Source organism: Fulmarus glacialis, unplaced genomic scaffold (assembly GCF_000690835.1).
Source record: "Fulmarus glacialis isolate BGI_N327 unplaced genomic scaffold, ASM69083v1 scaffold5430, whole genome shotgun sequence".
Taxonomy (NCBI): Eukaryota; Metazoa; Chordata; class Aves; order Procellariiformes; family Procellariidae; genus Fulmarus; species Fulmarus glacialis.
In genome coordinates this window covers 22444-39439 of record NW_009186959.1, presented here as the reverse complement: position 1 = coordinate 39439, position 16996 = coordinate 22444, and the positions used below count along the sequence as shown (strand labels likewise).

The 16996-nt window shown below is 42.8% G+C and overlaps 1 protein-coding gene across 1 annotated transcript in view; it reads right to left on the bottom strand.

The window, feature by feature from the left end:
• Positions 1-5847: 5847 nt before the first annotated feature.
• Positions 5848-16996, bottom strand: part of LOC104073444 (unconventional myosin-X-like) — a gene marked incomplete at its 5' end in the record, with an annotated part of 33472 nt that continues 22323 nt past the window's right edge. The window contains 9 exons of the mRNA XM_009573214.1: positions 5848-6235; positions 6829-7020; positions 7825-8274; positions 9814-9937; positions 10820-10956; positions 11666-11873; positions 13130-13427; positions 15365-15488; positions 16706-16863. Coding sequence (XP_009571509.1) covers positions 6122-6235; positions 6829-7020; positions 7825-8274; positions 9814-9937; positions 10820-10956; positions 11666-11873; positions 13130-13427; positions 15365-15488; positions 16706-16863 — 1805 coding nt within the window. The remainder of the gene's footprint in view (positions 6236-6828; positions 7021-7824; positions 8275-9813; positions 9938-10819; positions 10957-11665; positions 11874-13129; positions 13428-15364; positions 15489-16705; positions 16864-16996) is intronic.

The window sequence follows — 16996 nt, the reverse complement described above, 5'->3', positions numbered from 1 at the left end:
TGGGGGGGGGGGTGGGGGTGTTTACCAGATGAGGTTTTTATTGTGATTACACAGTAATGCAACACAGACTGTAAGTCCTTCTGGATTTCTATTTGCCAATGCAGAAGGGACTATAATTATAAACAACAGAACAACAGTTGTTTGTTCGCTTTGCTCCTTTTCAGCATAAATAGAATAATTTACTCCAAGGTGGCTTTTAAGAAAGTGGAATTTCAGTGATACAAAACAATTACTGCAAAATGTGCTTTCTTCATTATGCTGGCCCCGTATGTGCACATTTTTTGTTAGAACAAATGAGAACAAAGATCTTTTTCTACATTCTGTATCTCATGACACTCATATGGATAGTAAGCGTTCTACTCCTGCTTTCTATTAAACTTCTGTTTTCAAATGTCATGTGTCACAGTTCCCCTTTAACGGATGATACAGAAATAGATACTTATACAAAAAGAAGGTGCTTATACTCTGTAAAAACTAGCAGGATTTGTATGCGTATTCAAATTAAACTTACAAAGTAGTTCATTGAGTTGACTTCACAAATGTGCATGATTGAATGTCATCCCCATTAGCAACTGAACTGCTTTCTGTTTCATTGAATGTCTTTATTTTCATGAACATGATCTGGGTATTTAAAGAGCATCTTGTGTCAAGTGAGAAGTGAATTATACATGTATGTGGATAACAGGAGGACACATTTACCCAGGCCTTGGATCGTGAGCTACCTGGAGGAAAAGGGCTGGGTTCCTGAAATTTCCATCTTATATTGTCTCCTACGGCCGCCGTTCTGCTTTGTACCTGTTCTGTCTCATACCAGCTTCGCAGCACTGACAAATAGGCCACCAAATGATGAACACACCACCACGGACACGACAGCCAAACAGGCAGCCTTTCACCAGCGCAAGCTGCTGGGAAAGGAGACCGGAAAGCACCTCTTCCGAAAGAGCGGCCGCCAGCCGGAAAGGCGCGGGATGAGCACTGCCACCAGCCCCACCACAGGGTGCCGGGAAAGGGCCAAGCGACCCGTAGTGCCGGGACACCACGGCCCTGGCAGGGGTGGGTCTGTTCCCCTCCTCTGCGAGGAATAAACCTACAGCAGCCAGGGAGAGAGCAGCTCTCTCCACCCTGGCCCAAGCACTCGCAACGCAACAGGGAGGAGTTTGCCACAGGCAACAGCGCTCCCCTCCCCCAGCCCCAGGGGACTCCCTCCACACCTCCCCACCAGCGATTCTCCTCCGTGCAGACTCAGCGCCTTTGTACCCCACGCCAGTCTCACCTTGCAGGACGAGCTCTGCTTCTAAGCACTTAATCACAGGCCTTCCTACGCATCTCTTTGCTCACAGGGGACGACTAGCCAAGATGTAGCTATCCTAAAGGAGTTGGAAGGAGAAGGCTCCTGGTTTAAATACTGCTCTGCCCATGGGCACACCCTGACGAGGCACAAGTGGGGACAGCTGCGTTTCCCCTCACTTACTCAGCTTGGTGCTGCAGCAGGACAAAGAGGCAAGACGGGTGAGTTGCTCCTATGAATGCATCTGCTCCATTACTGGACTTGCCCAATGCCTAACCCGTTACAGAACCAGTTGAGTTTATACTGACGGGCTGTCACTTTTTGAGTAAGAGTTGCATAGGATTTACTGGTGCTTGGTTTTACAGAAGGGACACATTTGGGTCGTAATCCTGAGACACCACAGCATTTTGAGGAAGGCCTGAGGCATCCACCGTGCCGGGGGGCAGCGCCTGGGGCTGCGGGAGGCCACAGACATGTCCCTGGCTGCAGCGCTAGGAGGAGGCCGAGCTGGGCTCCCCACCAGCCCACTGGGCTCCCCACCAGCCTGCTGTACCCTGCAGCCGGCCGGGCTGCCCGAGCCTGGGGCAGCGGGTGGTAGCGCGCGTCTGGCAAGAACCAGGAATCGCCCAACACAGTGTCTTTGCTCTTGGTTGCATCCAGACTTAAACACTGGTGCAGAGTCCAGGTACAGCGTGCGATGGAGTCCTCCCTGCTGGGGTTTAAAAGGCTGTCCAGCACGCAGCTGAGCTCGAAGAGCTGCACTTAACAGGCAGGTAGAAATAAGTGAATTTTACTGGCAATCAAGTTCTCTGTGATCGCCTCTGTTTTGACAGTGGCATGGGGCCAGGGTGTATAGCCAATTGCAGCATCAGGAATCTCTGGTATAAAAAGTGGACAAGAGCTTAGCAAATTTGCAATCCACAGATTTAGGAGCTTGTATTTTACAGTGGGGCTGGAATTAATGTGTGAGGGATTTGCTTAAATGCCCAAGGGGGAGCATGTCATTTTGAAGTTAATGCACAGCATAATAATACAACATACAGGCTACATATGGAAAGGCTGTGTGTTTTAGAACAAAGTGTAAATAAACAGTTGACGTTTACAGTCAAACTGGTTTAATAATTAGATACATGTGCTTGTGATATAACTTACCAGGGGCTGTGGTTTTGTGTATAACCAATTTTATGATTACTGTGTAGGTGCTGATTATAAATTGTACCCTGGTCCAAAGTCCAACTCTAACACCCATTGGCATGAAACTGTTTCATAGAAAAGAAACATTAGAACATACAAACTTGCATTAACTATTAGAGAAATACTGGGGTAGGGGCCAGCAGGGGCTGCACACCACACTGACAGGGTGATAAAACAGAACTAGCATGGGCGGGGGAGAACACCATTAGTCGGCCATCGCCTTGGGTGGTTATTCACTGCAACAAGAGTCATAAATGAATTTGTGCATGCTGTCATAGTCATGCTGGACCTGCAGTGGTGCGTGTTTGCATGGCAACTGGGGTTGGCCTCTGCCTTTGCCACCAAGAAAAAAAAAAATGCAGCTTCAGTTAGTCACAGCCCAGCAGCAGCGCGTGGGGGGAGACGCCATGCCGGACCCTGATGTGACTGAGAGGTGTTGCGGCACAGGAGGGCTGCCTGGGAGATGTGTAGGCCAAGCGGCCTGTGTTCGGTTTTGACGCCCTCCTCCACGCAAACACGCAGTAGCTGCCTGTGTGTGACTTCAGGCTTCCTAAGCAGAAGGGAGGCAGAGACAGCGTGTTTTTGGAAGTGCACAGAAAGGAATGTAACAGCTGAGGAAAGAAAAGCAACTGCTGAAGTAAGCAGAGGCAGTTCCAGCCTCAAATAAAGACTGGGAAAGACTATGGAAGGTGATAAGCATGAAGAAACTGAAAATCTGTGAACAGTCGGAGATGAAATTGCACAGACCTATCTCCAGGGTCCCACGGCTCTCAGAGCATCTGACCAAGGGATATATGAGAGCATAGTAATGGGGATTACACATCATTGCTTGGTTTCCGAAGCTGTGTACGTATTGAAGGAACTTCCATCTGCTAGAGGACAGTCTGCCTGTGTTGCTGACAGCTCAGCTGTCCTCTGTCCAGATTTACCACTTTGGTGACACATGCTCTTAGGTGAGCACCGTGCCGGGTCACGCTACTGTAAGAGAAGTGCAGCTGGCAGCTTATTTGAGCTGGAAGCGATTTTCTGTTATTAGTGACTTCGGAGGTGCTGAAGAGAAGGGATGGAGCTGATCCTGCAAACTGGGACTTTGGAGATGATTTATGCCTTGCTCTGCTTTTATCACAGTAACCATCTCGGAACCAGTCCCTTGAACTCGAATGGGACATCTCCCACCAACCAAAGATGCGACCCAGCTCCAGTGAGCGGCAGAAGCTGGAAACAAACCTCCCCCATTGTAGTGGCAAATTATTGTCTGTAATTCGCCACAAATGCAAGATTTGCTTCTGAGGGGAAGGGCTGTTGTCTCCTCATGCCGTTGATGCCTGCTTTTCACTTACAAGTTCTGAGTGTTAGATCTCTGAGTAAACATCTTAACATGAGCACACAATGTCTATGAGTGAATACAGCCTATGCAATCCAATAATTTATTAAACTTTCATCTTGTAAAGCCAGTTACAAATTAAAAAAGACAGCAGAAGGAATTCTGTAATAGAAATGAGCAAAATTACAACACATAGTAATGGGAGTTACATTCCCAAGTGGGTTCAAGCTGCCTGCAGCAATCCAAGAGCCAGAACACAGAGACAGTGCAGAGTTAGGACAGGGATAATCAAGGCTATTCTGATACATAAAGAGATCTAGTCAGTGTACGGACCAATACAAAGTGTTACTTCTCAGGTCGCCTCTGCATTCCTGTTCTCTCTCACGTGTGACCTGGTCATCTTTTCGTTCTTTGTGACAAAAAGGGGATGTTTGTAGGATCCTTCAGTAAAGCTCTTTAAGGCAAAACTCCAGTTGAACGTACGATACACAGTAGTGGCTATCCTCTTAGGCTGCTTGCGTGGCAAGTGGACAGAGTGTTTGCACATGCTGCAGTGCAGTGGAAATGAAAGAAAAGCACGGATTATGTACACTGTGTTTTTTTCTTGTACTGTCATCCTCAAACTACAGTGTTCTGCAACACAGTATTAGTGACATGGCACAATTTGATGATGAATTGGAACGCAACCTGTTGCATACTGACTCCTAGTTTTCTTTTCTGTGAAATTTCTATTTCATAGTTAATAGTCCTTAGCTGCCACTTCCTCAGAAATGGAGACATCTGATTTTAAACGTGGAACAAGGCCCGCATTACATACAGCTCTACAGTTTCATTAAGAAACTGAATGGGCCTTTGCATTCTGGGATCCCAAGACTAGACAAGGGGCATAGAAAATGGCTAGCCACCAGGTTTCTTGATTGCTAATGCAACCAATTTATGATGTGACTGATACTGAATATTGTTTTAAACGAAGAAATCAAGTTTCTGAAGTCAAGAGACTGAAGATGACTGTCATCTTTCACTAAGAAGAAAAAAAAATTCTGCTTCTTCAAATTGCAAGTAGCTATAAAAACCTCCAAGCAGCAGTTATTTTGGCAAAACAGCATCGTTTTCAAGTTTTGCTGACGACTAGGGACCTAGAGGAGACTGGAAGGGGATTTGGGGATTCAGTGATGGGAGCAGTTCCAATTAGAATTTGGAGGAGGATGAAGGGTTTGGCATCTGCTTACAGAAGTACAGAGGAAGTGAAATTCTTGCCTATAACCATTTACCTAGGCACCTATTCACTCAGTAGGAAAGTTCACTTAAAACTAAAGCTCAGGGATCCCAGTCATCCTAAAATCCCATATAGAGAAAGAAGGAACTTAACACAGGCAGGCTGCTCACCATAAAAACCCCTGACCTCCATCTAAAACCTGGTGTTTGTGAAGAACAGCTCTTCTGGAAACACAACTAAATCAACCTCACGTCCTGAGCTGTATAGGGGAAAGGCAGTCATCAATTTTTAGGCAACAGGTGCTGCTTGGAATGTACCCACAATGGCACCTGATGATCTATTTCAGTGGTGCTAGTCCCAAAGATTTTCTCCTATGTTGGAATATTTAGAATTTTAACTTAAAGTGCCACTTTTTACAGCCGTGTACCTGTGAACTTCTGTTGGAAGGTAAAGAATCACCTCAGGTGGTTTTATTTGTTTTGTTTGTTTAATGCTCCCTCATGTAGCATTTGACCTTTTAGTTGGACCACTTGGCGTCAATTATACAAAGGCATTTTCTTTTAAGGCCAGATCAGATCATTAGTATATCCTGAAGAAAAAACCCACAGTGACTTATATTTTAGAGTTGCTTGCAAAATAAATAAAACCCAAATATTCTTTTAGCAGCCCATGCTGCGATCCCAAGATCCCAGATGTTTGCGTGTTGGAAATTCATAAGGAAGCTTAAGTTTGCCTCCTGTAGTGCAGAAATGATTCTTGTGAATTTTTCTGCCAGTATGACAGGTAATGGTGAAAGCAGCAGAGAGGCAGGCAGGAGAAGGAGGATGCTTCTGATGTTGCTTCTTTAAGGTACATTGTTCATCGAACAAGCAAGGGAAAAAACAAGTTTTGGGCCATTAATATTTAACAACAGTTGTTGCTGTTTAATGTCTTTGGGCATAGGTGCAAATCCTATGGTACTGTAGATGTCACTTCAGTTTTCAAATACAGTAGTCAGTCAAGTGGAGTTCTTAAAAAACATCTTTGCTACACTTGTGCTGGCAAGTTGCAAACACCAATCATTAAACAACTGCCTTTTTCTCATGGCAGTTCATTCATATCACCTAGTCCAGATGCTAGCATGACTGTCCACACTGGTGGCTGATTTGACGCTGCAGCGTTTCTTCACAATCATGTTGATGTATGCTTTCATGATCTTTATTATCTCGCCCACCTAGAGAGAGAACACAGTAACAGAGGATAAGCACATTAAAAACCTAATTCCACTGAGGCATGCCAGACATTTTGCAGGAAAAGATTCCCCTTGCCCAAAGTCATGGCACTATAAATTTTGCATGTAATACTAAATGTGAACATGACAGTAAGGAAAGTGAAAGAAATGACAAGTTTGTGCTCTGTTGTAGCGACACTTAAAAAGCTTGTAGCTCAAAGAAAAGCAACTTTAACGCTACTAAACTTTTTTTTTTTTTTAGTTTGTGAACTTCCCTTTATATACTTACTGGAAGGGAATGAAAAAAATTGAGCACACTCATGAGCACCCAAAATTAGAAATTCCCAGTGCACTGGAAGATCATTCAACCTCCTTCACTTTCTAACCAGGGTTGTTGTTTTTTTTTCTGTTTATCCCTGTATTCAAGAAGAGGTACCATGGCACTTTAGGCTTAAGCTCCCTTCATCTTTTTCCTTGGCGGTCCAGTCCATTCAGCAAGAGTTCTCACATATAAACTTGTCTAGTCCATGGAAATTAGAGCTTTACTGAAGTGCTAGTACAACAGCACATACAAGAAGTCTTGTGCTTTCATGTACCTGGGATGTTTCAAAGAACATTTCTCTCTCATCCACTGTAATTTTGAAGGTGTTAGGCTGTGGTGCTCCGAAGAAAACAATGTGCTCATACTGGAAAGTTTCTAGTGGTTTAGGATCCCCTCGTTTGTAGACAGACACATTCTCTGTGCTGACTCCAAGCCAAAGATCGTTTGGAAATCCACCCTCCTTGCACTGCAGAAAGAGAAATGTGAAATTTTGCATAAATGCAGTGGAGGATCAAATAATCTTTGATTTAAGGAAAAGCCCTCCATTTCTGGCTCCTATAGGACATTTCAACTCTTCATCCCAATAGAAAAAATAGGATGTCTGCAAACGGAGTCTTGTAGGCACTCCTGCTTCAAAGATTTAGAAGTGACATGGCTGTGAGTCAAATACTAGTTGAGTAATAAATAGTTGTAATACCTAACAGCTCTCATCAGATTTTAAAGTGATTTAGGAAGTCAATATTCCACTTATCATTTAACAGATAATATAGTGAGTGCAAGCAACTTCCCATGGAATCCACCTAGGCACACCAAAACTGATAAAACTGGAACTGTGGATTCCCGCTCTAGCAGGCTAAGCAGAGGGATCTAAGTGACCCAGTCTGAGCAGTTTCTGTTGTACTGCTGCAGGACAGGATTGCACTTTTTGCCAGTAAGGACAATAGAGCTTCATTTTACTTTTGCTTTCACTAGCCACCACCTCCTTAAGCCCAGAAAAATTTCCCAAATTCTACTGCTCTTCTAATGAAGTGGGAATCCATTGTCTCCCTCCATTTACCAGGACGCACCAGCATGCTTGCTCTGTGCTCTCTGCATCACACCTCTGTGAGCATGTGGTACTGCAGGCTTACCCTAAGCTTACTAAGGCAAAATGCAATCAGTTCCAGAAATTCCCTTCTGCTGCTGAGCAATGTAATACACATAGCTGTATCTCTTCTCCAGACTGATGCCTCTCCTTGGTAGTAGTTACATAAGTTTATACATCGCTCACCTCAACGTCAAAGAGGGTTGACCCATAACCCGGCCACTCCTTTACAATGGACATGTATTTCACCATGGCCTGATGCTGAGAGAGTCCCTGCAGCTTGGTCCATTTCTGTGCTATGCTTGCCCGAGCAGCTGAAAGCTCTTCCTTTACCCACATCTCCATCATCTGCTCTTCTTCTACCTTCTGCTTCTTTACAGAGCCTGTCTTGAAGCTACGTTTCAAAGTCCCTTCAAGGAAGCTGGTCCGTCTCCTCTCCAGAGTGTGACTGGTAGTGCCGCTGCTCTTTGTTGAGTGCAGTATTTTGGATTTTAGTCTGTTAACTGGGTAGATTCCATCCAGGGTCCAACTTATTTTAGAATAATCTCCATGAAGGTACTGCAGCCGTAGAGCTGCTAGGCGCTGCAGAGTGTCCTCTGGTGCAGGAAAATGGCCATCTATGAGGCTTTCGTGAGCCTACAAACAAACAAAAAGTCCCCCAAACTCATTAGAAAGCAGAAGCACACTTTATTCACAGCTGGGTCCATGTACAGATTCCTATGGTATCTGCCCATCCCAGCAGGAAAGACATAATTCAGGAGGTCAAAGCAGACATTATAATAAAGAAGTCAAAGTCTGCAAGTGGTCGATGTGGAGGGAACACCTCTTTCTGCAAGCCTGGACAGGACAGAGACCTCTGAGGGGCCCCTATCCTGTACTGAAAGTCTTACAATGAGGAGTCTTTAGGTCTGGAACAGATGGGAGAGACCGGAATTGAGACAATTTGTTTTGTACTGTACCAGCTACAGCTCCTGTGTGGAGATTATATTCAACACCAGAAAATGAGATGTAATAAACTCAAGACTTAATCTCAGTCTCACTGCACACCAGCGTCTCCCACCTCCTCCTCTTTTATCTGGTATCTCCCCCAACCTTCTTGCTTCCCTTTGCCTGTTTTTCTGTGAAATATATTTATTATGGGGTTTTTTTGCTACATCCGTCTAATGTCTGGATAACATCTACTATCCTACTGTTACTTCTCTTCCACCACTCTCTGCGAGTGAAAGCTGTGTAGACTGGAAGTCAACAGGGAGTTTGGTACAATTGAGTTTCCACAGAGTACCGTGATGTCTTGTTCCTGACCATTTCCTAGACATTCTGTAGTTAACAATACTTAATCTTCATTTCAAGAAACCCTCTTAGGGAACCATTGTCAGTGTGATGCACATGCCATCCATTTGACTGTCAGTGAGTTTCAGTCTTCATGACACTGACCCCCTTTAACACGTATTAATTAATTTGCAGCAGCTGTAATTTTCTGAGGCAAGATCAAAGTGTTCATTAGAAGTAAGAAAGATGGGACGAATAGCACAGCTGGGTACTCCAGTCAGTTTAGTTATGCATCCCTAATTGCAAGGTTATTTCACAGCGGTGTGATCTCTGGCCTAACCACCATCATTGTGCTATGGAGTACAGTGACTTAAAAAAAGATTACTCAGCAGATAAATATTGTCAACTACATTCTCTTTTCCTTTTTCTGCAGTGCGTCTCTGTTAATCAAAAGAAATTGCCCAAAAGATAGGTTTTTTAGTCAATTCCTGTAACACCCCAAGGATGTGCTGTTCTTGTAAGCTGATACACAGATAGCTAGATTTTCCAGTTTTCTTTACACCTATGTTCTGCAAGCAGCTACTTTTAATGATTCTTCTTGAATCATTAGCCAAATTTCTGTATCTTTTAAATTTAAAGACAAATTTTAAAAGCATTTTATTATCACTGACCTTCCAGTTTTTTGAAGCCCTTGTTCATTTTTCTTGCTTTTGTTCTAATGCTCCTATCCCCTAGAGAACTTCGCAATGTATCTGCTTGGTAGATTCCAGGCAAAAATCCAACACACTGAATTCTTCTGTTCAAACCATCATTCCCACTTCTAACACAAAGGTAAGCCAGTTTTCTGTATACTCTTGTGTGCATCTGCCACCCTGGAAACAAATCATTCTCCCAGAGCGAGCTTACCTGCTCAAACATGAAGGCAAACTCCACCCCATCTTTGGGAACATTCTCAATATCCAAGAAGCAATAAAGCTTAAAATATAGCTGCCATTGTCCTTCCTCCTCTTCTTCTTCAGAGCCAGCAAGTCTGTAAGATGGGAAAGAGAATGAGAGGGGGAAAAAAAAAGCAACCAGAAGCACCATGGTACTGGGATGTCCACGGTGCAACTGACAATGTGAGGGTACCCCTGTATTTCTGAAAGAGAGAGCATACAGAGCTACCTAATTTACCAGGACAATCTCAGTGCAGCAGACTTTTCTGGTAACTTCCATTTTTTCCTCTGAATCACATGAAATTTTTATTCAGAAGGACTCAAAAGTTCTTACCAGATATACTTGATCAAAAAACTAGATCAACAGTTCTAGATACATGCAAGAGTTGGGGGCAGGACACAAAGCAGTCCCCGTTTTCAAGATACTGTTTTGATGTAATCTTGTGACTCTGAAAAGCACCAGCCTTGCCACCATTTGGAACAATTTTATTTTTGTCTTTAGAACAGATATAAAATAGACAATGGCACTGCCAGCTTCTTTCACAATTTATTGCTTTCTTTGTATGTCTGGCCACAAAATCACAGTCCACAGTAAGAAATTAGAGCTGCGTTTCTATGCCCAGATCTTTGCTCGCTCTTCTGATATAGCTATTGTGATGTAAACTGACAAGATCATAATCAGACTTAAGCAAACCTTCCCTGAGCTCTGCTAGTAAACCATTACTCTTTGATAAAGGCACTACTAATTTTGTCCTGACGAGCCTGATAAAGAATGCTTCTTTGTCACCAAAATAGATGTGAACATGGTTTTCCACACAGTGAGAAAGAGCATTTGAACCTTACCAAAGGGAAGTTCAAACCAGAGTGAACAGTTGAATCACTGCCGCTGCTTTGGATAAAACTACCTGACCGTACTATCATTTAAATCAGTGTTACATCCAGCTAGGAGTTAAAGATTTTATGAAACATTCTTCTACCTCTCAAACTTGGCCAAGATATCAGCCACAATCACCCGACTCTCAACAGCACGGTCCACCTGCTGATTATGTTCAAAGAGCGCAAACATATTACGGCTGTCTTCCATTGCTAAACCTCGGATCAGCTTTTCAACCACCTGCAAAATCAGAAAGATACAGATCACAGAGTAGGTATTACACACACTTTCACAACAAAGAATCAGTACCTCTTCAGGACACTCATCATTTCATAGACCTCCATCACATTTCTCCCTTGGTTATCTCGTTTTCACATTAAAGGATTCTAACCCGAAAAGATCATTCCCTGGAAGGAAGCCATTACTTATATTTGGTCATCCTTGCTATTCTTCTCTGAACCTTTTCAATCTCCCTACCCTTTTGAAGATGAGGGAATTAGAACTCTGCACAAGATGCAAGCACATAATGGATTTAGATGTCATGATGATATTCTCGGTTCCTCTAGTAACAATTTCACTCTTTACTACTATTTTTACCTCTGTTTAGCACTAATGTTTTCACAGACATGCCTACTATAACCTGAAATCTTGCTTCTGCTAACCATTAAGTTACTGGTAGAATATCCCTTCTAGAAAGATTACGTTACGAACTGGAATTTAACTTGTCCAGAAAACTGTGTTAGCAAGTCTTCAGAATTATTACCTTTCCAGTGGGCAGAACACCAAAAGTGTTTAGATTTTGCAACACAATTGTTAAGTGATATTCTACAACCCAGGCATAGGCCTTGTATAATTCTGAACCCGCAGAGTAAGTTGAGCCTTCCCTACAGACTTTGCGGATACAGCACAGAGGTGTGCTTACATCTGGTTAATGCTACTAATGCATTACCTCTCCAGCGCTTGTGTGGGAATTGATGGTTATTTTACAGGAGCCACCGCCATGGCAGTACACTGTTGTGGTCATTTCTTCACGGGTGAGAAGAGCCTGTATTTCCTCCTGGGAGGGCACAAACTCCCTTGTCTTTGTTCTCTTCAGGGAATCACTTATGAATTGTGCATACTTGTCTATTTCTGAGCCTGGAAAGAGGTCTTTTACCCTAATTGTAAAGAGAAGCAAAAAAAGCTATCACACAGTGAACCAGAAAGCATGCACATTACCATATAACTTGGACTACTGTACGTAAAGAGATAGTGATGTCAGTAGAGATAGTGATGTCAAGTGCAACCACAGGAAGAATAAGCCTGCTTATTTCCTAAACCATACAACCTGCTTTTACTAGTCATTCCAAAGTCACTTCAGTGGCATTTCTCAGCAATGTACGAAATAAGCAGTTCAAACTTTCAGGAGTATAGTACCATTTGAAGATAGCAGGATTGACTATCTCGATTTACAAAATTGAGATTAAAAACTATGAAATCAAATGTAAACTTTTTTCCATTTATTCTTGTTTTTTAATTTGCTGGCTGTGCTTGAGCCACTTTTACAGTATTTTTCAGAATCATGAAGGTAGAAAGTAGATGCTTGTACACAGTTCTCTTCCCTCCAAGGCCAGCAGTTCTAAGTATAACATGATCTGCAACTCCAGTGATAAAAACATGAAATGGCAACATGTGGTACTCCTCAGCATCTCCTAGAACCAGGCCCGGGATGTAGCTATTTCATGTATTCGCACAAATTTCACCTCTCTCTTTCCTAGCTTGAAAGGATTCAAATAAATTTTATCGATCTTTCTCACCATTAATGAATAGAGTGAGACTACATGGCTGCAGCTCAGCCCCAATGCAGGCTGCTTTGGAAAGCTGCATTAGATCCTGAACATGAGTTGGGAAGAAATGTAAATGATTTAGTTCACGAAAATGGGAGATTAAAGCAGATTAGAAATACAAATTGTAAGCATTATGTGCTTAGTTAAGCAAATATTGAAAAATTAGAAATTGGATTTACGCACATCTTTTACTCCACAGTACATATTTTGACTGTGTCAGCTGCAAGGTAGTACATATTTCAAGGAATATGAAAGTACAGTCCTCACCTTTCCTGCAGGTTGAGAATGTTTATATGGACATTAGCAAGCAGTAGGTGATCGGCTGTACATCCACTTTTAAGACAGTTTCACAGTATTCTGTTTGGGTAGCCTTACTTTCCACATCCTTTCGACACAACAGATGGGTGGCAAGGTGGGAGTTTGAATACAACAGAACAACTGGTAGCAAGAATTGTGCACAAAGGTAGGAGGCTGTGACACCACAGGAAGATGTTTGCCCAGGAGGAGGGCGAGACAGATAACTACAACAGGCAGTGGAAGACAAGCAGGGAGAAAGGATACAGGCTGCAAATGAAAAGGACGTGTACCTTCTAAGGTGGAACTTGAGGTAGCGAAGGATCCCTCTGCTGGGCAGAAAAGTGCAGCTCATACATGACATCAGCTGCCAGTGGTGCAGGTTCCCAGTACTGTTGGGATGCGGCATGTGATTAGTTTGTTTGATGAGCTGACAGTACACTTCATCACGAAGGGGCTTTAAATCGTGGCAGGTCTGCAGAATGCCTTGGATAATGGGTATGGGGTCAGACACTGTCTCGATCTCCTGGAGGGAGTTAAAGATCTTCACTGCTTCATCCTGTAAGCTGCTGTAGCCCTTCTCTTGTTGCACTGGGGAACGATCACAAAGGTGACAAGAGGTGAGCATCTCCCTCATTTTCTACTGGCCCAGCCACACTACTAGCAACTGTACTAGTCTGTCACAGAAAAACAGCAATCTGAGCATTAGCTCATCTCCTGAACTTAAATTTATACTCAAAATTCATTAATGCTTCCCCTTTAAATGTGCAAATGCAGTTTAATTAGTATTTGCCAACATCTAACTTGTCACCACTGCAAATCCATTTTTAGATATACCGTGCAGAAAAGAAGAGTAATGTTTTTAAGGGAAACTAGCACTGAAATCTAGTTCAGGTTTCAGTGTCTGCAGATGAGGTGCCAAGAGACAGCTTTTGGCACCTCATCTGCAGACACAGGTGAAGGGGTGGCAGAAAGTCATCTCTGTGTAAACTGTCTCCTCACCTGAGAGGCAGCTATAGAGCAGAGGGTCACTAATGCAGTTAAGGCTTTAGGTGCCTGAATGCAGACACCGAAGCCTGGCTTTCGTACTTCCAAAATTCTGTGTTGTGCCCGTATTAGCTTTGACCCCTGAGCCAACACAGAATTTTGACAAATTGCTGTACCACAGATGCAGCTTTTACTTATCGTTTAGATTTACAATGCCTACACCAACACTGCTTACATTTTTTAAGCACCTAAATGTCTGCTTTGAATTGCTCAGAAGTATGTGATACTACCGTACTGCTGCAGGTTTGCATTCTCCTTTGCACTTCTCTGGGGCTGTAGGTCCTTCTGAATCTCCTATACAGTGATTGCTTCCCCAGTGGCCATGCATTAATTGTACAATACAAATACACAGCCCTATAGCAATAAGTTCCACAGTGTAAGTATTTGCTCTGTAATTTTTCTGTATTTCACAATTTATTTTTTCTGTGCTTTTAATCTGCCACTTAATTTAAACCTTGTATCAGGAAAGACAGTGAGCAGTTACTCCCCTTTCACTTTCTCCATGACAGTCCTCTTGCCCTAAAAACTTCTTTTTGAGGCTGAAGAGTCCTGCCCTATTTAGCCTCTTAATTGTACGCAAGTCTTTCTATGCCTTTGATCACCTTTGGGTAGGTTTTTACTTCTCCTGTATCTTTGTTAAGATGTGGAAGGCCAAGCTGCATCCCGTATTCAAGATGCAGGTGCATGATACATCAATACAGCCGCACAAAGACTTTCTTTTTCCTTTTCTAAGCTTTCAAAAGCTTGCATTAGCTGTTTTGTTTCTCTGCTCAGCACAAGAGTTGACATTTTCACAAAGCTATGTAAATTTGTGTTCACTTTCCTAAGCAGAACTAGATCACTCAGACCCATCACTGCCTATGCGGCAGACTGTTTTTCCCATATACGTTGCTTTGCATATCCAGATTGAAATTCATTTCTGAAAAGATTTTGTGGCCCAGTCACTCCACGTTAGAGATTCTTCTATAGGTGTTCAGCAGCAGCTTTCAGTTTTAGTATGCCAAACAGTCTCGAATCATCAACAAATCCCTTTGGTTTTCTGGTGGCCTATCAAACAAGCTAGCTCTTTCATGTTCCTGAAGCATTTGAAGAAAGGATTCATTTAGTCTGGTTTTACAGCAGCTTCTGTATGAATACTATCCCACCGCCATGATGTAATCCTGTTGTAGGATTTGCACTGGAGCCATTTGCAACCCAGTTGCAGCTCAAAGATGACAGGCTGCACATCCCCCGGACGGATGATAAACTATCTGCCCCCATTTACTTTAAGATTCAGCGTTCCTAAGATACGAGGCAGTGGACCCAGAATACATTCCGGGTAGAGAAAGGGACTGCTCCCTCTCTCTGAACCCTGTGGGCTACACTGCCCCAGAAGGACTTCACCTGCATAGAGAGAGCCTACAGACCACTTTTGTGGTGCTCAGGCTCCACACTGATCCTCAAAAGGTGAGTGGGTTCTGTCACATGGGTAAAATACTTACAGTTGACACTAACATCTCCATACGGTAGTGGGAGCAATGGGGAATGCAAAGGGTGCTGGGTATATCGCAAGATTGGGTTCCTCTTATATGTCTGTTCCACTACTTCAAAGTTCGTGCTGTTTTCCTAGAAAAAAAAAAGATTTATCCTCAAATGGGGATAGCCTTTCGCAGGATGTCCTTATACATTGAGGTTCAAGCTCAATCACCTTTATCTAAGTTTCTGGAAGTCCATAGAGGGACTAGGTGACCAAAGCATAATTCACATATAAAAATTACTCTGTACATTATTTCTGAAAATTAAACATAAGAATAGCTATGCTGGGTCATAGCAAAGGTCACCAAGCACAGGATCTTGACTTCAAATGTGGCTTGCAGCTGATATGCAGGCATGTAACAGGCACGTATGGCGTGATTCCTCCCTGGTATATCCTTCAAACTTTCAACAGTAAATGGTTAATGGACTTTCTGACCACAGATCCACCATGTTTAGTATGTAATAATGAACCTGTCCTCCCTGAATTTGTCTGGTTATACTAGATGTGTTTACAGAACGGACAACCAAAATGCACATGGTGTTCAAAATCTGGGCCTGTCACTATCATACACACTGTCATCACATTCTTCCACATTTTGTCCTGTATTCCTTCCCTAACAATACTTAACATTCCATTTGTCCTTGAACCCTGAGCTGAAGTTTTCCAAGGTTCTCCACAATCACTTCCAGCTCTTTCTTCCTGAACAGTTACTATCTAATTGCATCTAGTTTGGAGCTTATCACAATGTATATGCTTACACATACATTTCTTCTGAAGTATGCTTTGGTCTGTCTTCTAATATGATTCTGAATTTAATTTGCCAGAGTTTCTAGAAAGAAGCCTTTTCAAAAATTACTCCTGCTACAGTGGCACAACTGTAGATATTTTCTTTCCACCCTTTACTCTGCTATTTAACCACACAAGCCTAAGGTGTAAAGAGGACTTTACGGTACAGCAAAGTCACATGTCTGGTAGTAGTGGAAATTTTTATATTTGTGTCCAGAGGATGCTTAGGGAGAGGAAAGGATGCAGCAGGGATCTGCAAATGCTTAATGGTGTAATCATAGCAGTTGTAGCCTAAACTGATGCAGATCAATTAACATGCTAATTCAAAATAAAATTCACATTAAGATTTTATTATTTAGTTGCACAATCATTTAGATTTCTAAGAAATAATTTATTTTTCTTTTCTTTTTTCCTTAAGACAGCAACTCCATTTCTTGCCAGATTCTCAGCAATGACTGGGTAAGGCCAGTAGCAATCTGGCTGCTCCCAGCGCAGTTGGAATTAGCACGATGCCACCTACCCTGATGTCACGAATGAGTTGCTGTGTAGGCGTTTCTATGGGAACTTTGCTGTCAATGACACCTTGAATGGCAGAGGCCCAGCGCATAGCTTCATTCAACAGCTTTGTGTACAGTCTGTAGGAGTGCTTTCGCCCATGGACAATGATGTTCCAATAGCCTGTGGAGACACAAAGAAGCTGGAAAGTGAAACTTGCTTCCATGTTATCTTCTCTTTTTGTCTGTAGCACATGGCTGAGTAAAACCCTTGCTGTTTTCATAGCAACATATAGTGTGCCTGGTTAAAATTTATG